The sequence below is a fragment of the Thyridium curvatum genome (genome assembly GCF_004353045.1).
Source record: "Thyridium curvatum strain D216 chromosome Unknown NODE_10_length_634906_cov_78.760910, whole genome shotgun sequence".
Taxonomy (NCBI): Eukaryota; Fungi; Ascomycota; class Sordariomycetes; order Thyridiales; family Thyridiaceae; genus Thyridium; species Thyridium curvatum.
Window position 1 is genome coordinate 393,024 of NW_022156765.1, and position 20,948 is coordinate 413,971.

At 53.5% G+C, this 20,948-nt stretch overlaps 9 protein-coding genes across 9 annotated transcripts; 6 read left to right on the forward strand and 3 right to left on the reverse strand.

Annotated features, from left to right (window-relative positions):
* Window positions 1-161: 161 nt before the first annotated feature.
* On the forward strand, window positions 162-1,316 carry E0L32_002553 (uncharacterized protein; the record flags this gene model as incomplete). Its single annotated transcript, XM_031136755.1, has 2 exons — window positions 162-173; window positions 231-1,316. The coding sequence occupies 2 exons, from the start codon at window positions 162-164 to the stop codon at window positions 1,314-1,316; spliced, it is 1,098 nt and encodes a 365-aa protein (XP_031000407.1).
* Window positions 1,317-1,812: 496 nt separating this feature from the next.
* E0L32_002554 (uncharacterized protein) lies at window positions 1,813-2,651 on the forward strand (the record flags this gene model as incomplete). The annotated part of the gene is made up of 2 exons (XM_031136756.1): window positions 1,813-2,430; window positions 2,490-2,651. 2 exons carry the CDS (start codon window positions 1,813-1,815, stop codon window positions 2,649-2,651), a joined length of 780 nt encoding a protein of 259 aa, XP_031000408.1.
* A 435-nt stretch (window positions 2,652-3,086) lies between these two features.
* On the reverse strand, window positions 3,087-4,049 carry E0L32_002555 (uncharacterized protein; the record flags this gene model as incomplete). The annotated part of the gene is made up of 3 exons (XM_031136757.1): window positions 3,087-3,127; window positions 3,192-3,342; window positions 3,420-4,049. 3 exons carry the CDS (start codon window positions 4,047-4,049, stop codon window positions 3,087-3,089), a joined length of 822 nt encoding a protein of 273 aa, XP_031000409.1.
* Window positions 4,050-5,812: 1,763 nt separating this feature from the next.
* E0L32_002556 (uncharacterized protein) lies at window positions 5,813-6,793 on the forward strand (the record flags this gene model as incomplete). The annotated part of the gene is made up of 1 exon (XM_031136758.1): window positions 5,813-6,793. The coding sequence occupies one exon, from the start codon at window positions 5,813-5,815 to the stop codon at window positions 6,791-6,793; it is 981 nt and encodes a 326-aa protein (XP_031000410.1).
* Window positions 6,794-7,179: 386 nt separating this feature from the next.
* Window positions 7,180-8,090, forward strand: E0L32_002557 (uncharacterized protein; the record flags this gene model as incomplete). Its single annotated transcript, XM_031136759.1, has 3 exons — window positions 7,180-7,397; window positions 7,454-7,806; window positions 7,855-8,090. The coding sequence occupies 3 exons, from the start codon at window positions 7,180-7,182 to the stop codon at window positions 8,088-8,090; spliced, it is 807 nt and encodes a 268-aa protein (XP_031000411.1).
* A 264-nt stretch (window positions 8,091-8,354) lies between these two features.
* Window positions 8,355-14,276, reverse strand: E0L32_002558 (uncharacterized protein; the record flags this gene model as incomplete). Its single annotated transcript, XM_031136760.1, has 8 exons — window positions 8,355-9,351; window positions 9,594-11,141; window positions 11,197-11,950; window positions 12,011-12,066; window positions 12,124-12,761; window positions 12,898-12,910; window positions 13,035-13,440; window positions 13,505-14,276. The coding sequence occupies 8 exons, from the start codon at window positions 14,274-14,276 to the stop codon at window positions 8,355-8,357; spliced, it is 5,184 nt and encodes a 1,727-aa protein (XP_031000412.1).
* Window positions 14,277-14,832: 556 nt separating this feature from the next.
* Window positions 14,833-16,218, forward strand: E0L32_002559 (uncharacterized protein; the record flags this gene model as incomplete). Its single annotated transcript, XM_031136761.1, has 1 exon — window positions 14,833-16,218. One exon carries the CDS (start codon window positions 14,833-14,835, stop codon window positions 16,216-16,218), a length of 1,386 nt encoding a protein of 461 aa, XP_031000413.1.
* A 1,351-nt stretch (window positions 16,219-17,569) lies between these two features.
* On the forward strand, window positions 17,570-18,082 carry E0L32_002560 (uncharacterized protein; the record flags this gene model as incomplete). Its single annotated transcript, XM_031136763.1, has 1 exon — window positions 17,570-18,082. One exon carries the CDS (start codon window positions 17,570-17,572, stop codon window positions 18,080-18,082), a length of 513 nt encoding a protein of 170 aa, XP_031000414.1.
* Window positions 18,083-19,011: 929 nt separating this feature from the next.
* E0L32_002561 (uncharacterized protein) lies at window positions 19,012-20,947 on the reverse strand (the record flags this gene model as incomplete). Its single annotated transcript, XM_031136764.1, has 5 exons — window positions 19,012-19,403; window positions 19,465-19,678; window positions 19,739-20,479; window positions 20,531-20,668; window positions 20,747-20,947. The coding sequence occupies 5 exons, from the start codon at window positions 20,945-20,947 to the stop codon at window positions 19,012-19,014; spliced, it is 1,686 nt and encodes a 561-aa protein (XP_031000415.1).
* Window position 20,948: the final 1 nt, after the last annotated feature.

Genomic DNA, 20,948 nt, shown 5'->3' on the forward strand with positions numbered 1-20,948 from the left:
AATCCGGGCGGGCATTTGTCCACCTCTGATCTGCGCTCGCTTTGGCTGTCTCCCCGCCACGACAGGGAACCACGCACAATAACTACGAACGCAATCGTCCATCCATACCTCCGTCTTTTGCCAGGAGAACCTCAAGACACCAAGGTGCCCAACCATCCATAATGGCCGAAGTAGTAAGCCACACCGGATCCGCCATCTGATATCACCATACACTAACACTTGCTCCCAAGAACCGCGCTTTCGTCCTCCAGTCCATCAAGAATGTCTCATTCGAAGATCGCAAGGTACCGCGGCTGCGCGACGAGCACGATGTGCGCATCCACGTCGAGCAGACGGGCATCTGCGGCAGCGACGTGCACTACTGGCAGCGCGGGCGCATCGGCGACTTCATCCTCGAGAGCCCCATCGTCCTCGGACACGAGAGCGCCGGCACCGTCGTCGAGGTTGGCGCCAAGGTAAAGAACGTCGAGGTCGGCGACCGCGTCGCCATCGAGCCCGGCGTGCCCTGCCGGAGGTGCGACTTCTGCCGCTCGGGCGCGTACAACCTTTGCGCCGACACGGTATTTGCGGCGACCCCGCCTCACGATGGCACGCTGCAGAAGTATTACACTGTCGCGTCGGACTTCGTCTACCCGATCCCCGACCACATGTCGTATGAGGACGGTGCCCTGGTCGAGCCCGTTGCCGTTGCCGTACAGATCTGCAAGGTAGCCGATCTCCGCTCTGGCCAGACGGTCCTTGTCTTTGGCTGTGGCCCGATCGGTGTTCTGTGCCAGGCCGTTGCCAAGGCCGCGGGTGCTGCCAAGGTCATTGGAGTTGACATCTCGGAGTCGAGAGCGCAGTTTGCCTGCGAGTTTGCGGCAGATGGCGTCTACGTCAACAAGACCAAGGCGCTTGAAGGCACAGATCCTGTGGAGGCAGCCCGCGCGGTAGGTGAGAAGATCATCGCCGAGTTTGGGTTGGGTGAAGGCGCGGACGTCGTTCTCGAATGCACTGGTGCGGAACAGTGTATCCAGGCTGGTATCTTCGCCGCTAAGAAAGGGGGCACCTACGTCCAGGCAGGTATGGGGAAGGAGAATGTGGTGTTCCCCATCACGACAGCGTGCATCAGGGCGCTGCACGTCAAGGGCTCCATTCGTTACTCTACCGGATGTTACCCCCAGGCTGTTCAGCTTATTGCTAGCGGCAAGGTACAGCCGAGCAAGCTCATTACGCACCGATTCAAGTTTGAGCAGGCCGAAGAGGCGTTCGAGTTGGTCAAGCAAGCACAAGAAAATACGCTCAAGGTAGTCATTGAAGGAGTTCAAAAGCGATAGGCTCAAGAGAACCAACGAAAATTATTCCATGTCTACAACATCATCAGTTGTCATGGGCGGCTGTTCAACGAGTCGTCTGCCTGGTACTCGTGTGTCTCCACGATTTCGTGCAATTCCTTCTTCTATTGAGCACTATTGTTCCAAATAAGCATTGTTTAAGCTTGTAAGAATACGACCAAACTCTCCATCTAAACCTCAACAGATAATCTCCATTATTTGTGAGACCTAGGATCTCATTACGCGTAGTCAATGACCCGATGTTGTGGGGAAGTCTTGCCAGGGTGACTGTCACCCGTGTGGAGGGACTGGTTCCGTAGATGGGGACCGCCTCGATCAGGATCGACACGGATCGTGAGCCAAATGCGGGCAACTTTAGGTAACGAATGATTGACTCTCTATGCTATCCTCGTGAGCTAATAGACAGCAGTGATCTTACGATCAACGTTCACACTGGTTGACTTCTCGAGTATTGTTTCTTCGAAACAACCAATCCAGTATGGTTCTCGCCGCACATCCCAACCCTAACGCACCAGTGCTCTCGCACTTCTCCCTTGAAGGCAGGACGGCCCTCGTTACTGGCGGTTCACGTGGCATCGGACTGCAGGTCGTGACAGGCTTGCTCGAGGCCGGTGCCTCAGTCGCATACACATACTCAACAACATCTACAGAAGAGGTTAAAGCCCTGACCAAATCGCTCTCCGAAGCCAACCAGGGCCGCACAGTCAAGGCGTACCAGTGCAATGTGGCAGACAAGGCATCGATAGTGTCCGTCGCGGAACAGGCCGCCAAGGACCTCGGCGGCCTCGACGTCGTGGTCGCCAACGCGGGGATCGCCGATCACATTCCCGCGGTGGACTACCCGGAGGACAAGTGGCGCAAGTTGATCGACGTCAACTTCAATGGCGCCTTCTGGACAGCGCAGGCCGCCGCAAACATTATGAAGGGAAGCAAGAAGCGGGGCAGCATCATCTTCACCGCCAGCGTCAGTGGCATCCTCGTCAACGTGCCACAGACCCAGGCTGCGTATAATGCCAGCAAGGCTGGAGTCATCCATCTCGCCAAGAGCTTAGCTGTAGAGTGGACTGACTTTGCGCGGGTCAATTGCGTATCACCAGTGAGTCTATGTGGCCCTTGAGATGGGTCTTAGATGTACTGGTATTGACAGGTTGACAGGGATTCATTGCGACGGAGATGCTTGATGTGCATCCTAAGGAGTGGAAGGAAAAGTGGTTCAGCATGATCCCTGGTGCTAGGCTCTGCGAAGCTGCCGAGCTGAAAGGATCCTACGTGTACCTTGCTAGCGATGCGAGTAGCTACATGACTGGTAAGCTTTGAAGAAATCTTCCGCGGCCTCGGGACTAATCTCAATTGTTTGTTCAGGTGCGAACCTGGTGTTTGATGGTGGATATACGTTGCCGTAGACCTCAAAAACGCATAGAATTGAGACGAATGAGGCTCTTCATATAGTGTCAATCCTAGTTGACATGATTGGCTAGTTAAGCAGAGAAAATGAATGTGCTACAGTACCAGTTATTCAATTACTATACCAAGACACAGAGACATGCGTATACATGAAGAGGAAAGGTCCATAACTCTTCATTGAAGGTCACGGTTTGCGACTTGGTCTAGACTTCAAATTGCACTGGGTTCAATCTGTACTGGCCAGGTTTTCCCCAAACATTGTTGTGTCCTGCAAGTTAGTTCACAATATACTAAAACCCCGAATCTGAGCCGCCTACAAGCTGTGCCGTAACATCGATCTAGGTGCACTCAGGGAAGAGTGAAACCTCCATCAATGACCATGTTACCCCCTGTTATGTTCCATAAGGTCAGCTTGCCTGTCTTGAGCTTCTTCCAATCTAGGAATTCACGTACCAGTCATATAGCTGCTAGCATCACTAGCCAGAAAGACGTACGCGCCCTTCAACTCGGCTGGTTCACAGAAGCGCCCGCCCGGTAGCCTAGACAACCAATGCTCTCTCCATTCAAGAGGAAGCTTATTAATCATCTTAGTGGCGATCACGCCCTGCATCCCTGATGTCAGTCTATGTCTAGATCCTGAGAGCTACACCTAGTTCATGAGGACAGGTATGAGATACACACCGGAGAAATGCAGTTCACTCTGGCGAAGTCCACCCACTCGACTGCCAGACTCCTAGAAAGTTGCAACACGGCAGCTTTGCTTGCATTATAGGCTGATTGATGCTGCGGAATATTGACGAGCGTGGCGCTGATGCTGCAAGTGAAGATGATGCTCCCGCTATGAAAGTCCGGAGTTCCCTTCATAATCTGCGCAGCTCGTTGGGCCGTCCAAAAAGCGCCACTGACGTTGACATCGAATATCTTCCTGAACTTGTCCTCAGGGTAGTCCTCGGCTGGACAGTCTTCACCATAGCCGGCATTGACCACCACTATGTCCAGTCTGCCGCCGAAGTTTTCAGCCGCGCTGTTGACGGCTGTGAAGACGGAATCCCGGTCCTCGGCGACGCAGTGGTATGCCTTGACTGTGGCTCTAGGTCCCGCAGACACTGCCAGGCCGTCAATCAGAGCTTCGACTTGATCCAGCGGCGTTGAGGCGTACGTGATGGCGACCGATGCTCCGGCTTCCAACAGCCCTCTCGCGACTTCCAAGCCGATGCCTTTAGATCCCCCGGTGACGATCGCATTTTTGCCCTTCAACGAAAAGTGGGCCAGCACTGGGGATGCGGCATCTGGATGGCTGGCAAGCACCATGGCGACGGAAAGTGAAAGGCCGGAAGCTGAGGAAGGGTTGCTTGATTCGTTCTGTTTAGTCAAAATCCGGGGGACTTCACAGGTGCCTGGCTATCGACGCAAGATCAAGACGTAAGATTAAGAATTACAGGGTCTTTTCTCATCTCTTTCTTGGAGATCAGCGATGGGAAGTCCTTCGAACGCGGCATCGGGCGACGCCGGTTCCGTTTGAGACGTTGGAGTGGCACTGGCCTGCATGTCCACCCGGCACTCCAAGACGTCGTGCCACCCACGGGATCCGAACAAAGTTTCACAACAGGCAGACCGGTGTCTGGCTTGTCGATGGCTGGACTTCGAACCAGAGCTTGTTGGTTCGCGTGATCAAAAATCGTAACACCCGATTTGTCGGAGCTGCGGTGGGGGAACCGGGTAATTTGGGTGTGCTGCTGAGCTGCGGGCCGTCCCCATCTTGATCTCGCTCATTCTCGATCATGTTTCACTGGTCCTCCCCCAGCAGCCGTTATTGTTTCACCTCCATGAGAAGAAGCTTTGACATGGACTGAGTGACCCCGGAGCAGCTAAGAAAGTAAAATATTAGAGCACTGATAGTTCATGCGCTCGCTCGCCCAAGACGGCACGGGGAGGCACGGGGAAGCACGGGGCATACCTGGCCCCGGTGGTGCATTCGGCTTCGTGGAATCCCAGGCGGGATACGTTGTGCCATGCTAATGCTGGCCTATGATCTACGAAATTGTCTGTTGTAAAGTTGATCCCACTTCTGTTTCCAAGCTGTTTTGCGAGAGCCTAGGCCTGCGTGGGGGCTTGGGAGGGGGACGTGCATGCGGCTGGAGGATGCAGTGTGCAGTGTAACACAATGTGAAGTTCACGAGATCGAGGAGCTCCGTATTAGGAAATAACAGTCACCGGTCTAGTTCAACGTGTCACTTGAATGAGCAGCTCAGCGCCCGGCCTCTGGAGCATATTCTTGAAGGTGACTGAGACGCGGCAGAAGCATTTGAGCCGAGTGCGCGATCGTGGATACATTTCAACTCGCGAGCACAACTTCTATCAGGCGCCGCCTTCGAGAACCGGAGGCCAGGCTTGGGCTCACGGCTCTTTCTATTCTACCGGAATCAATCTCGGTGTAAGCCAAGAATAGTTCTTCTTCACCTTGAACTCAATTTGGACATATGTGGTTTTCATGTCACCCGCCATCTTTGTTTGACGTTTACGGCGCTCGAGCGGCTTCTGCAGAGCTAACAATTGTTGTGAGGTATAGCCCGTCCTGGGGAATGACAGTAGATTGCTTACACACGAATTTCGTCTTTCGCTCTCCGCCCATTGTGAAATAGCGGATGGCAGGTTAGATGCTGACGTGGAACTTGTAAGTTAAGCATTGATGATCGAGTTCGACCTGAATGTATCCAAGCGACTCTCACAATGAGCAGAATCTGACAAATAATTGCTTCCAGTGCCATTACCTAATCCAGTAGATCTCACCGACAGGATGAGGATCCTCGCCTCTCGATGTAATAACAACTGGTTAGCGTCTGTTCATCGGGCGCTCGGTGTGGACCTTTCTGATCACATTATGCAGGGTTTCACGTTGAACAGCAGTAGAATCTTGGCGCTCAAATAAATAGAGATTAAAATCTCACCCTTTGCCTGTCCCCATTCTCATTTATACTTACTCACAGTCATCTTCGAAGTAATCATCGAACATCGTCACTTTAAACCCCGCACCCAAGAACCCATTGTCAACATTCAATCTCCAAACAGTCAAGATGAACTCAACCGAGGCATCCAAGGAGGCTCAGCAGCGCTACTGGTTGATCAGCACTCCACGAACGGCGTCAACCATGCTCGTCAAGATCCTCAATCTTGACGAGCAAGGCGTGCGGAAAGCCATGAATGGCGGATACTTCTTCCTCCCCTCCATACGCACACGATTCACTCTGCACGCCAAGCCCGCGACTGAGTGGACCGATGAGGACAAGAAGAACCTCAACGAGACGATGCAGCAATGCTTTGATAACCTGCAGGATTACCTCAAGAACGCGGAAGCACAGAAACAGCACATCTTTGTGAAAGAGCATGCTCTCCTGGTGGCCCATCCTCTTCACGAGAACGAATTCGTGTTTGGGGCGGGAGCCGCAGGTGGCGAGATCAAGTCCATGTTCCAGACAGGCTCGCGCTCAGAGCACAACAAGACAGTCCACACGGACGAGTTTCTCAAGACGTGGAAGCCGACTTTCGTCATCCGCCACCCTGCGATGATATTCTCGTCCATGTACCGGATGAGCCGCATGGAGGCCTTCAGCTTCACGGGCGGCGAGCCCCACCAGATTCAGGCGACGCTGCACTGGGCGCGTTGCCTGTACAACTTCTACGAGGACTACTACAAGGAGGACAGCCAGTGGCCGCTGGTGCTAGACGCAGACGACGTCATGCAGCACCCGGAGATCGTGGCCAAGTACGCCCGGCTCGCCGGGCTGAACCCGGACAACCTGCTCTTCTCGTGGGGCAAGATGTCGCAGGAGGAGCTCGACAAGATTTCCAAGATGGAGCAGAGCGCACAGAGCTTCCTGTATTCGAGCAACAAGGTGGATCTGAGCAAGGTGGCGGGAGATATCGATATTGATGCCGAGGCTGTCAAGTGGAAGGAGGAGTTCGGGGAGAAGCATGGTGCTAACCTGGAGCGCCTAGTGCGTGCGAACTTGGACGACTACGAGTACATGCGGGCCAGGAGGCTCACGCTGGACTGAAATAACCACTGGTAGTGTAGGGTGCGGGCAGCATCGGGGCCAAGACTGACAATTTCCTTTTCGCGGGAGGTTTCACCCGTCTTTTCACTGTGATTCTGCTTAATTCATCCCGGGTTTACTTGAACCTTAACCCCGGCCGTGTTGTTCTCGGTTCGTATCGGGGGCTAGGCCTAAACAGGCATATAATATCAACGGCATTTACTCCACTTCACTTCCCGGTTAGTCATGTTCTTCCCGGTGCTTCCTGTTGAACTCGGGCTTCGTTTATATCATGCTTGCGCGTCCAGATATATATACATGCGCAGAAAATCGAGGTTATAATAGCTTAGACCCTATGTATTCTTCTCTTCCTTCTCCAACATAGCAGACCTTTCAGCCTTGCCAAAATGTCTTTCCCGTACAAAAGATGCCTCCTGGTCGGCGCTACATCGGGCATTGGTGCCGCCATGGCGGACAAATTGATCGAGGAGGGCGTCAAGGTCATTGCAGCTGGCCGTCGCCAGGAACGCCTCGATGCTTTTGTACAGAAGCACGGTTCGGAGAAGGCCAGCGGTGTCAAGTTCGACATCACTGACAAGGGGAACATGGACGCCTTTGTAAGCCAGTAAGTGCTAGGGACGTTCCAAAAATGCTAAAGCAGGGGCTCACATGCCATCTCAGAATTGTTGAGGATTTCCCTGACCTCGACTGCGTCTTCCTAAATGCGGGCACGCAGGCCCAGCATAGGCTCTCACGGCCCGCCGAGGTTGTCCTCGAAGGCTTCCACGCCGAGTTCAACACAAACTTCACCAGCATCGTTGATCTGTCGCTCAAATTCCTCCCGCATCTCCAGGCTAAGGAGCAGCCCACGTCGCTTATCTTTACTGGGTCTAATCTGGCCATCGTCCCCGCGGCCACCTTGCCCGCCTACAGTGCCTCCAAGGCGGCGCTGAATGCGTATGTCTGTTGTCTGCGTGCGCAGAACCACAGGTTTGGGACCAAGATCATCGAGATATGGCCTCCTGTTGTCCAGAGTAAGTCGTCTGGCCAAATTCCCATAATCCTTGACTATAAATAACCAGCGTGCGCAGGTGAGCTGCACGACTACGTGGGCAAGGAGAGAGGTCGGTCATATGGCATGCCCGCCGATCAATTCGCCAATCAGGTATACGTCAAGCTGGCCGCCGGCGAGGAAGAGGTCATTATTGGCACGGTGGGAAGGCCTGATATGGAGCCTTTGTTCCGCGAGGTTGCACATGGGAGAAAGAGGCTGACTGATGAGTTGAGTCAACTAATGCTCTCCCACTTCGAGCTCTAGGCGTCTCTGCCACTCTCGTCAAAGCTTCTCAAACCTTCCCTTGATCGAAAGGAAGAGGTCCCAGAATCATCTAGCTAACACTTGAAAGGTTGCATCTTCCACATTTTGAGCTGGCTGAGACAGTATTTGCGGTTTAAACCAAGCTTCAGCGACTTGAAAAGCGATGAGATCTAACCTAGTCTAAGAGTCCATCCGGGATGTAGATATCAAGAAAGAGCCCACGATTTTCCAAATGTGCCAATAACTCATGCAGTTAATAACCTTCTAGGCGATTGCTTGACTAGATGCTTTGTACTTCTGCCGCAGGCTATCTCTGACGTCCTGCCTAAGATTCACGTTGAACCTATTGTGGCTGATGCCGTGCCACAGCGCCTTTGCGTCGACCGTCCCAAAGCCCCCAAACTTCTCGAGATCAATGGTCCCCTTGCTCGTAGCCCTCAGCGCAAACACCATGCTATCTCTGCCGGCCTCTGTCCCGACGACGCGATGCATGCCGGCCGTGATGCGGTTGCCGCTGAGGACGCGCAGCGAATCTCCGGCCAGCAAGGCACTAGCCCCCGCGTCTTTCCAGAACCGTGCCCGCTCTGCCTCGATGAACGCCGCCTTTTCCTCCTCGCTCATGCTGCTTAGTTCCGCGTCCGTCTTGGCGAGCACGACGTCCCGGTCCCAGACCTGCAGTCCTCTGCCGCGGCAGACGCACAGCGTCAAGAGCCCGAGGTCGCGGTGCGGGTCTGCGATGCCGGTCTCGGGCTCATACCTGAAGAGGCGCATCATCGACGGCGAAGAGTCCTCTTTGCTCGACGGCAGCACCCGGCTGTCGATGATCTGATCCTCCCACGCCGTCGGCGAGATGCCCAGGAGGTCGCTGATGTCGCCGAGCACGCGGTTGAGGAACGCGACTGTCTCGCGCCACACCTCGGACACGGTCTTGTTCAGCGGCGACGAGGCATCCGACACGGGGCCGTAGAGGTGGCGAAGCGTGATGTACTGCTTCTCGCCCTCGAGGCGGCAGTACCCTTGCTCCGCGGGGCTCGGCGCGGTGCACGGGTACGGCCGCGCCTTTTCCTCGTCGGGCTGGCGGAAGAACTCGTCGCAGAGGGCGAATAGCCGGTCGTACAGGTCTTGCAGATGGGGCGGCAGGTGGACATTCAGATGGCCCTGGTGGGCGAGGTACGCCGCATCGTGAGGCCTCAGGAACGGCGGCGGGCGGGGCGGGGGCGCGATGTCGTCACCACCGGCCGGATCTGGCGGAATCTGTTGCCTGTCCATCAGAGAATCCGCCGAGCAGACACAAATTGTTGGCAGCGCGGTAGTATGTGTGCATGAAATGTGTGCACGCCACGCAGGTGATCGACAGGTTCCGGACACGGTGCCAAGGCTTTTGCGGCTGGAGGCGTGCGGTAAAGAGCTGAATGCGGGGGAAGTTGGAGGGGCTGATCAACGCACTCAGCCCTGGAGAACTCGCTAAAAATATCCGGTCATAAAACGACTTGCCAAAAGGACCCCGTATTGCTCGTCCTGCAATGTGCTTTCAACTCCAGAGCCCCGCTCTCTAGAAGATAGTGCTCAATCCTTCCCTCCACGCCGGTCTCAAAATCCTCCTTCTCGTTGTCCTCCTCCTCGTCGTCGTCCTCCTCTTGAAGCCAGGCCGGCACTTCAGTCATGGCTTCCATGTTATACAAGATGTAAAGAGGGCTCAATCCATGCAAGTGATCGAACAAAGCCAAGAATGAGCCTTGTTCGGAAAGCATCGCGGTACACTCTCCAGTCGCATTCGGGTCGGCTCCAGCACGAAGGAAAAGCTTGACTGCAGTTGGGTCCCGTCTTGCAACTGCCATCTGCAATGGAGTGACGGCTGTATCTCCAGGCAGAGCTTTTGCATGTATAACAAGCTTCTCAAAATCATGGCAAATGTCGTTGGGATGACCTCCGATTTCTGTGCAGTGTCTAGAACTGTGCCGTCCTGTAGCAATTCGGACCATTGTAGTCAGATCGGCATAGGAAGGGATGAGTGACATCCAATCTCCAACTGGGGCATAGCAGCCGCCGAAGACATGATAAGCATGGATGTCGAGAATAGTCCCGGACACCTTCGCCCAGGGGCCAGAGGGACCTTTTTCGGGGTATCGCAGAGGCAGAAGTATTTCAACCGGAGCACTAAAGACGCCAATGTCGTCCGTATGGTTTGGAAAGAATAGAGTCCAAGGGGGGAACGAGTCGTCTATGCAATTGTAGAAGGCCAGCAAATTGTAGAACGTCAAAAGTTCAAGTGACCCTGAAATATATCGATATATGCAACATTCAAATGACAATTCGAGGCGGGATTTGTAGTGCGTATGCATGTGGTCTATGAACCTCTCCAACGGTGATCCAGAAGCGTCAAGAAATTCGCCAATAAGTTGTGCTGAAAGTTTGTTCCGGTCTGAATCCGCTGAGTATGGCAAGAAGTGACGCACCATCAGAAAGGCACCCTCAAAATAAAGGGCACACCAATCGTAAAGGGAGACAAAGTTGCGTTGAGATGCATTTCCCACGTCATGCCTGGCTGGAACATGATCAACAGCCGGGTTGTCATCAGTCAAAACTGCCAGAATAAAGTTCCACCATTCCACAGTTGCCGTTTCCTCATCCACGTAGAAACTTTTCGCGCGAGCTTCGAGAATACGAGGAGAAACAACGTACTCCCAAACTGTGTAGTGTGCTATGGAAACTTTGCTCGTGGAATCATCACCGGGATGCACCGTGACCAGACAACCGCAAAGGTCGATAATGGCTTCGGTTGTATATAGACAAGGAAAAGTTTCCTTTCCCGGTCGGTGGCTGCTGTAGCATAGGATTTGGTCGAGGCGTGACCAGGGGAGTTCCCCTGCACAGAAGATAGACTTTAGTACAAGAAGCACAGAAGAAATTGCGTCCCGTGGTATGGCACAGAATACTCGTTCATACGTCTCGTCGAGTGTTTGTGGCAGGCTGGACAGTGCGCTTTTGATAATGCCAGCATCACACCTGAGTCGACACAACACGTCGAGCTGGCAGACGACCCATCGGAACCTGTGTGTGCTTGTCAGACAAGCAGGTGGGATTGAATAAATACAGAGTCACTCACATTCCTTGGGCTTTTTTGGACAACGTATGGTAAATATCAGTCTGAATCTGGGCTGGCCAATGTTGGAGGACCGGGTGGCTCGAAAGCTTTGCTCGGATGTATAGGTTGATGTCATCGTCGAGGAGATGGTTCTTCATTGATATCTTTAGGGAGATTTCGCTCATGACATCTTCAATTTCGACGTACTCGCGACTAGATGCCAAGAGAAAGACCTTGTGGAAGCGTGCGTCCGTTACGAGGTCACGTACGACTCGAAGCAGGTTGGTCCGAGGCGTGCTTTCGTCAAGAGCATCCAAATAGATGTCAAGTCTGCGGACATCGCGAAGAATCCCTTCCACAACTTCCAGCAACTCGGATATGGACGGCTGTCTGCCCCGTCGGTAAAGTTCGAACACAGCTCGGGGCATCGTGGTGGTGCGGCAGACTTGCGAGATGATCCATTTGAGGAAAGGCGCTGCCTCGTCTTTATCGTGACCAAAATAGCAGTAGTAGTACACACATATGTGCTGTGAGGCTCTCTGTCGATTATGTTTCTCCGCCTCGTCATACAAGTGGGAGAGAAGAATAGTCTTGCCGGCGCCAGGGATTCCGTGAATCCATATGCATCGGGATTTTCCAGAAGTCCAGGTACCAAATGCGTCCGACCGCAAGATCCAATTGCCTGTGCCTTGCTCGTACTGGCTACATGCCTTATGATGTAGAGAGGTAGGATCGATGTCGCGCAGCCACTCATACACCGCGTTTTCTTGGAGTTCTGTCCGGACCACCAAGTTCTTAGCATATGAGGATCAGTAACGTGAGAGTTAATTCATACCTGTCAACCCACCCTCGATCCGGTGGGCTGTCTCTTTCACATCCTTCAGGTCGCGCCTGTAAGGGTTCGATAAGTACTTGCCTAGATTTCCATGTCATGTGGTCGTCACTCACGTAAGCTCAATCGTGAGAGCTGTGTTGATGGTGCTTTTGTACTCTGACAACTCCTGAAGGAGCCTTCGCGCCTTGTTCTGCCGCAGAGGCCAGGCGATTGTCTTAAGTGCCGCTTCTACTTTGGTCTTCTTGCGCTGGGGACCAGCGTCAGTAGCAGGCCGTCGTGGAAGTAACGCCTCCAATTCGGAGACTGCTTTACGACACCCTTGGATCGGTCCTTGGGCGCCGTCAAGATCTGTCAACGTCCCAGGGGCATGGCCGCTTTCTTTCAAGAACCGAATATTGTCGAGTATTGTCCGAACAGCAGATGCCTCAAGCAGGATCAGACGAAGGTCTGAGGGCGCATCGTGAATACTGCCAAGGTAGTATCTGCACAAGTCGATGACGCGATCCGCAATCTGTATGATCGCCACAATGTTGGCGGCGACGCTGAGTGCTTCCATGATGCTCTGATTGTGGTGCCCAGAAGCTGTCTGGTTGATGGAGGGTTGAGGAGCAAGAGGTTTCCCCGCCGCAGCTGTACGGGGAGAAATGCAAGGGTCCAAGACTCCCAAGGCTGAGAGCGCCCAACAGAACGCCTCCGAGGGAGCCCAAAATGACTTGAGCGAATTGGATCGGGGTTTCATACTCTCGTTGGTCTGTCAGCGAATAGCAGCCTCTGTAGCGGGCCGTAGCTGGTGCAGGTGAATCAGATCTAGCCAGTTCATAGGTGTTCAGGCTTGTTACATGTGGGGTTTTATGCACGAAGACGCTCAGCTCAGATAAGTGTCACACCCGAAACTTCCCCCTAGCAATGTCATTCATTGTGCAGAAGAGTGAGATGAGATGGTCTTAGACTGAGCTCAGCCTGATTCGAGCCTATCCTATCTGACTGGCTGCGCTAGAGGCCGTACCGCGCTATACCAGTTTACCAGGCAAGACCTCTTGGCTTCATGGGAAGATGCAACAAACGCAGGCCGGCTTGCGTGGGACTCGGCATCCGACCTCCTCGAATATTGATTTGCAAGGACTGGTGGAGCAGCCTCGGCTCCGCCAACTGCATGTCCCGTGCTGTGCGTAATGCCACAAAGTCCTCTTCTGAAATGCCGTCCGAAATATGTTTATTCTGTTCCCGATGCTCAGCGACAGTCAAGAAAGGCACAGGATCACCACGCCCTTCGGGAGGATAGTCGTGTCCGGCCCAGATCTTGACGTGTGGGGGAAGCTCGAGCAGCCTCCGGCTAGATTGGTAGAGAGTGTTGGCGCTACCCCCCGGGAAGTCACATCTAGCTGTGCCTATATCGGAGTGGAAGATCGAATCACCACAGAAAACATTGTCTAGTGTTTAAACCTTTTGTTAAGTCATTCCTTTTCCTCTGAACTAATGAGTGACAGGTCTTACCTCCAATCTTATACCCCAAGTGATCAGGAGTATGCCCTGGAAGATGCATAGCTATGCCCTCCAATTCTCCAATGTCAAACGCCTCGTCGTCCTCGAAGAGTGTGTCAAACACTTTCTCGTACTCCTCTGGAGAAATTCCATACTTCTGTCCAAACAAAGTTTGCACCTGCGTGATGCGTTTGCCAATTCCGATCAAAGGCTTTTGCTCTTGTTGCTTAGCAAGGCGGCTCTGGAGGTATGATGCTGCCGTTAAATGATCGGCGTGGGCATGCGTTTCCAGGATGCGAGCAATGTGGTAGTTCATCTCGTTGATTAGAGCCAATAACGAGTCCGCCGATGTGGTCGTGACCATTTGAGTGGCTGGGTCGTAATCCAAGACCGGATCTATGATGACAGCCTCCAATGTAACTGGATCGGCGACGACATACTGCCAAGTGCCCGTCACAGGCTCGAAGCTGGTGTGGATCCTTGGTCGTCTGGCCACTGGGCGCTTGTCAAGGAGTCTGCCTTTGTCGACTGAACGAGCTGGAAGTGTGTGCTGTGCACGAATACTTGACACTGGAGCTCCTGGATTCGCTGTGCGGATAATTGGCTTCCTATTTGAGCAGCCTTTGGCGGATGATGAATACCAGCAAGCCCGTTGTTGCATAGCATGAGTTCGCTTTGGTTTGGCCACGATGGGTGAAACTGCTCGCCCAATCGCTGATGCCGCTGGGAGCCATGTTTGTGTAGACGGCTGCCGACAAGAAAGATGGCGTTGAAACGACTTCATGGTGATATACGAAGGCCGTTCTGCGAATGAAAAAGGATGGCTATGAGGACGAGCGCGGTGGCTGGAATAGAGGGATGAGCAACGTACCCTTTACATAGCTCCAGTTGCTATAACAGGACTGTGCGATAACACGCGTACGGTCAATCGGCGACCTCCCTGGCCGAGTGCCAGAGCGGCTGCCCTCGAGCCGGGGTAGTCGCCGAAGCATGGGCCGCTTACTCAGCCCGCCTCGGAATCTCCAGGGACGCAACCTCATATATATCGTATGTTCCGGCAAACGAGCTGCGGCGAGCCGTATTTCATTTGTTTCCGGATATCGGTACCGGCTGATGGTTGCAGGTTCGTTTTGATGGAGCAAAGAATGGTTGTATTTGCATATCCTTAATTCGCCCCTTTTCCTCTGACCCGCGCAACCAGCTTCGACGTTTTGTCCTTTTGATGAAAGGCCCTCGCTCTCTCGGTTCCCTCAAATTCATCGCTCTTTTATGATCAAAGATTTCTGTTCTTTATCCTTGCTTTTCATCCGTTTAGTCTTTCCTTTTCACTAGACCTGATCATGCTTTCAAGGCGCGCATTGCGATCAAGCCGCCTGGCGGCCGGCATGCTCGGTTATACGCCGGCCGCTTCCAACAGAGCCCCCATCGGCATCGGGCGGTCATTCGCCACCGAAGCAGTCATTCCGCCAATGCACCGAACTTCGCCAAGCCATAAAATAGTCATTGTCGGCGGCGGCACGGCCGGCCTCGCTGTCAGCCATCAACTTCTGCGGTCTGGTCGGTTTGCGACAGACGATATTGCCGTGGTCGATCCGGCTACATGGCATCACTATCAGCCTGGCTGGACACTCGTCGGTGGAGGCCTGAAGAAGAAGGAAGATCTGCGCTCTGCTCTGGATACGCTGGTTGACAAGGAAATTAAGCTGTACAACGACTCAGTCGCGACTTTCAACCCCGAGGACAACTTGATCACTTTGAGCAACGGTCATCAGATCGGCTACAATCACCTCGTTGTAGTCCCGGGCATCACTATGAAATATGACCAGATCAAGGGCCTTTCAGAGGCTCTCGCTGATCCTCATTCTCCGGTTTCTACTATATACAGCTACCAGACCTGCGACAAGGTGGATCGAACTATCGCCAAGTTCCGTAAAGGAAATGCGATTTTCTCCCAGCCCGCTGGCATTGTGAAATGTGCCGGTGCTCCGCAGAAGATCCTGTGGATGGCTGTGGATAAATGGACACAGGCAGGCCTGTTCCGACCACTCGACCCAGGCGCCTCGCCGATCAAGATTAGCTTTGCCACGGGCCTTCCGGTCATGTTCGGCGTCCCCAAGTATAGCAAGAAGCTGGACAAGCTTCGCACGGAGCGCGGTGTGGAAGGCCTCTTCCAGCATGATCTCGTTGAGATCAACGGCGACAAAGCGATCTTCACACTGCCTGACGGCGAAAAGGTCACGCGACAGTTTGACCTCCTCCACGCAGTCCCTAAAATGGGACCACACTCATTCATTGCTGAGAGTACGCTGGCGAATGAGGTCGGGCTGGTCGATGTCGACGAGCATACGACACGCCACAAGAGGTTCTCAAACGTCTGGTCGATTGGAGATGCTTCCGCCTTGCCTACATCTAAGACAGCGGCTGCAATTACTTCTCAGGCCCCAGTCTTGGTCTCGAACATCTTGCGGACTCTTGACGGAAAGGAACTGGACGCTTCCTACGACGGATATACTTCCTGCCCTCTGATAACCGAGTACGGCAAGGTGATGCTGACAGAGTTCAGATATGGAGCAGAGGTCAAGGAGACTTTTGGCGATCTCTTCGGCATCGATCAGAGTGTTCCTCGTCGGGTATTTTATCAGCTCAAGAAGCACTTCTTCCCCTGGATCTACTACAAGTCCATGGTTAAGGGCACCTGGGCCGGCCCGAAGGGCTTCATCAGATAGCTTACCAGAAACAATGCAGAACATGAATTTTAGGAAAATGGCTGTCGTCCAGCTCAGCCAATGCATAGGCCTCAAAGTAAAAGAAAAGGATCAAGATCAAGTCTCATTATTGAAATACACCTGGAAGAATTTGCTCAATGGTGAAATGGTGGAACTAAAGTTACTTCTGTCTTTCCAAAAGTCGTATATACCACTACAAAACGGTGATGCACCATCCCGTTCGGCATAGGACATATCAAGGGTGCGAAGCGATCTGCGCTACATTCGAACACTCCCGCACAAGCTCACTCACTATAATGATTCCAGGAAGGGTGGGGCAATGACATGGCTGTCTTTACCAACCCAATGGTTTTGAGCAAATGAACAGCCAGGGGTCATGCTGATGTCGAATGGTGTCGACTCGGGTTCGAGATCACTGTGCATCGGCTCCCGACAGCCGCATGCTAACCCTTGCTCCCTCGGCATGAGATCTGGGAGTTAGATTTAGTTCCCGCTGAGTGGACACTGTCCGGTAGCCAATCAAAACTGCATACGGTAATTCCCGTTCAGCCCGGCTGGGCATGCTGCTTTCGACAAGCTTCTCGATATCTGTGAGATGTACCTAATGGACAATCCTTTCTACAATCGCCGCATTCAAGCGTGAGAGTTGCGGTTCTCCTTCCAGTGTCACATTCGGCATTTTCAGAAGCTCAACAAAGGCATTAGAGCGGATTCCTGGAGACATGCACATCGTGCAGAATCGTCCGTAAAGAACGCTGAAGCGTAAGGGGAACGTCCGTCCTTAGCTTCAGCGTCCACAATACGCTAAAACGCGGGAGTGAAAAACATGAAGCAGGGGTTTTTTGGAGCCAACGAATGCGGTGGGCACCACCTGGTATGATGGTCAAATGGGTCGACGGTCAGCCAGGATAGATAAGACTACCTCGGCAAATACGAAATGGGTCCAATAAGTCGTTCATAGACATTGCGTCCCTGAAACAAGCATTCGGCTGGCGATACACTAGCAAGGGTCTAGTCTCGATGTGGATATCAACTGCGCAACGGGGGTTCCGAGTCGGCGATACAGCAATCGGCGACCATGTGGAAAGATGGGGTTACGCACTCGTCGACCGATTCTAGACCACCCACCGGGATTTAACTCTCGATATAATTCCGCAGAGGAGGCTCTCGGCCGTGGGAGTGCCACCGACATCCGGAGTTGAAAATCTGGCTCCTAGTCAACTACCTGCACACGGATGCACATCCTGGGTGATAACGTATATGTCTGATTATATCTAGCTTGATGTCACGCTATGTCAATCCTAAAATAGCCTGCTGTGGCAATTCGTTCTTGACAGCAAGCCGAAATACCATGGGGGCCCGACTCAACACCCTCAGAGAGTACCTGCAGGATTCTGTTCAAGATGGCGAAGAGGAGAGAGTTTTTGTCGATATTGAGCTTCTGGCATTGTCCTTTGCTACGGGCATCCAGGATGCCATAAGCTACCCAGACTACCACTGCTTTGCATCCAACCAAACGGGCAACACTGTCCTACTTGCTCTCGCGGCAGCCGACGTGGGGACCGATCTGTTCAACACGGCGAACACGTGTTTGAGCCTGGGCGTCTTCCTAGGCGGCTGTTTCACTATGGGTCAGATAGGAAACGCTGTAGGAGCACGTAAGAGGTGGTGGCTTGTTCTGACAAACCTTTTCTCTACGGCCCTCATGTTTGTGGCGGCTGGGATACAGTACGCCATGCCCGTAGACGTCTCCGGCCCCCGCGCGCTTGGGGTGATCACCCTACTAGCATTCTCCTCTGCCGCCCAGGTAGCCATGGCCAGGCCTCTGAACGTACCTCAAATCACAACTGTGAGTAGAGAATGAAAGAAACAGCCCGGAATTTGTGGTGCTGGAGAGCTGACTCTAATCGGTATGAACAGGCAATGGCTACTGCAGCTTGGGTGGATCTGTTGGTTGACCCTAGGTTCACGAAGCTAGAAAACCATCAGCGCAACCGGCGATTGCTATTTCTCGCTATGCTTACCCTGGGGAGTTTTGTTGGTGCATTCACGAGGGCTAAAGTCAACTCACCCCTTGCCTTATTATTATGTTCTATTTTGAAATTGGTTGTTACGGGCCTTTTCTTCCTCAATCCTGCTACAACAGAACCATGTAAATAGAACGAAACGCATCATTTCCTTTCTATCTGGGCTGTCAATATGGGAGGTCAGTGATTTGTAGACTTTTAGACTAATTTTGTCCTTGTTTCCCATTTTATAGAGACTTTCCTGAGGATAAAAGCGATGAGGTCGGGAGCAATAATCACCTCGACTTCGTCCTTGCTGGGATCAATTTCCAACAATCGCCGTACTATCAGATATATAGCTATAGTCTGCTCTGCAACATCCTTTTTAGCGTGTGCTCATTTCTTAGTGCCATCCACGTATAATAGCCTTATCTTTCAAGGTGGCAAGGAGCTCAAAAACGCATTATGCTCATGGATATATTGATAACGTACGCTTTTGACTTGCGATACACTCGCCGACCCCGAGGCCATGGTCAACGATGAATACATCACCGCAATCTGGTCCCCAGAAATCCCTTCTGTGGAGCATTCTTCGCCCCTCTTTGAGTTGGAGTCCTCTCACTGGAGTGCTAGTCTCCAGTCGATCACACGGATTCGATATCATCGATGATCTACCAGAGCATTCTATCTAAATAGTACCGTCCAGTCTCGCTTCACATTTCGTTAACATCTTAGATCGAGAAGCCCCCCCTATCCAAAACCATGGCCACCCTTCCTACATGCCTCTTTACGCCATCTCCTGCGCGATCCTCTCCACCCTCACCTCGAGCCCGTTCGGCCGCATGGCAAAGCCCGGGTTCTCAATAGTGAACGGCTTGTCGACGGCGGAGAAGCGGAATCGAGGCACCATCTCCATGAGCACGACCTTGATCTCGAGCATGGCATAGCTCTTGCCGATGCACATGCGCGACCCGTTGGCGAAGGCCTGGAACGCGTACGGAGACAGCTGGTCGCCCGCGAGCCTGTCCCAGCGCGTCGGGTCCGGCGTGTCGGCGTCGTCGCCCCAGATGGTCGGGTTGAGCATGGTGACGGAGGGGACGATGTCGACGGTCGTGCCCTTGGGGATGAAGACGCCGTTTATCTTCATGTCTGTGCTGGCTTCGCGGTGGTGCGAGGTTGCTGAACAGTAGAAGTCAGTGGGCTGTGGTCTGTGCGAATAGATGGGACGGAAATGACTTACATGGAGCGTAGATGCGGAGGGCTTCCTTGATGAAGCCTTCCATGTACGAGCAGGCGTTGATGTCGTTGTAGCTCGGGCTGGGAGTCTTGGCCAGCATGTCGTTGATCTCGGCGCGTAGCTTGTCTTGGATATCGGGCCTGGTGGCCATGATATAGACGCACCAGGTGATAGTGTCGGCGCTGGTGGCGTGTCCGGCAACCATGAATTGCATGAGCTGTGGCACAAAGCCGTCGTCAGTATTACACCATTTAGTCACTAAACACGCAGCACTTACATGGCCAAGGAAGTGGTCCTCGCTCAGTCCCTCCGCCGGATGGCCGGGCATGCTCTCCTCCACAATGAACGTAAGCAAGTCGCGCGACGCCGTCTCGGCCTGCTGCTTCTTCTCATCCGCCAGCGACCTCTTGACCTCGGCCCGACGGTCGTGGATCATCTTGAGCAGGATCCTGCGCACCCAGTCGTTGCAGAATTTCCAGTCGCGGTTCGCCTGGATGGGGATCCACCGCACAGGCACGATACCGTTGGCAAACAACAGGATCTTGCCAATCATGCTCTGCGCAAAGACAATCTCGTACGCATCATGGAAGCTGTACTCGCTCTTGCCCTTGTCGGCCACGCTACCGGCCTTGGCGGCGAAGGTCTCGGAAGTCAGGTTGTCCAGCTCGAGGCCCAGGACCGTGGCGCCGATGATGTCCAGCGTGGCCTTGGTGAAGATCTCGGTGCAGTCGATGTTGCCGTTGCCCGATGAGATGGCGGCGTCGAGGACGCCGCACAGGGCGCGCGACTTGGCCTGGAAGATAGGCTGGAGCTTGCGGATGTTGGGCACCGACAAGGGACCTGCGAGCATGCGCCGGTGGATGCGGTGCTCCTCCCCCTCGAGCAGAAGGACGCCGTTGCCCGCGAACTCCTTGACGATTTTGCGGAAGCTGGCGGGCTTGACAAAGTTGTAGCATTGCGTCTGCTGGACTTCCTTGTGGGAGCTGATGCTGTTGGCGACCTTGTTGCGGTCAGTTGTCTGGGTTGGTGAACGAATGTGTTGTGTGCATCGGGTTGGTCGCCAACTTACAATGACCTCCTGGTTACCAAAGGTGAGATACCGGATAAAGGGAGCCTCGGGCCACTGCTTCATCCACTTGACATACAGTTCAATTGGAGAGCTGGCCTGCATGAACTTGATGGACTGTCCGAAGAGGAAATGGTTGTCCTGCGGTCCATCTCACTACATTAGGTATGACTCCTTCATAGCTGAGGGAGGTCCTATCACAGAAAAGGGGCTGCGTACCGTGGGGCCGGGCAAATGGCGGAAGGGCGAGAAGTACTTGTGGTAGAGGAACACGCGGTAGTAGGTCAGAGCCACATACTGCAGGAACAAGCAGATGCCCGCAGTTTGGGTGAAGGTCAAGCCATAGGGGTAGTCGATGCCTGTTAGGGACAAGGCAAAGGCTTCGATGATGCCGAGCCCGGCGCAGATGGCGATGTCCATG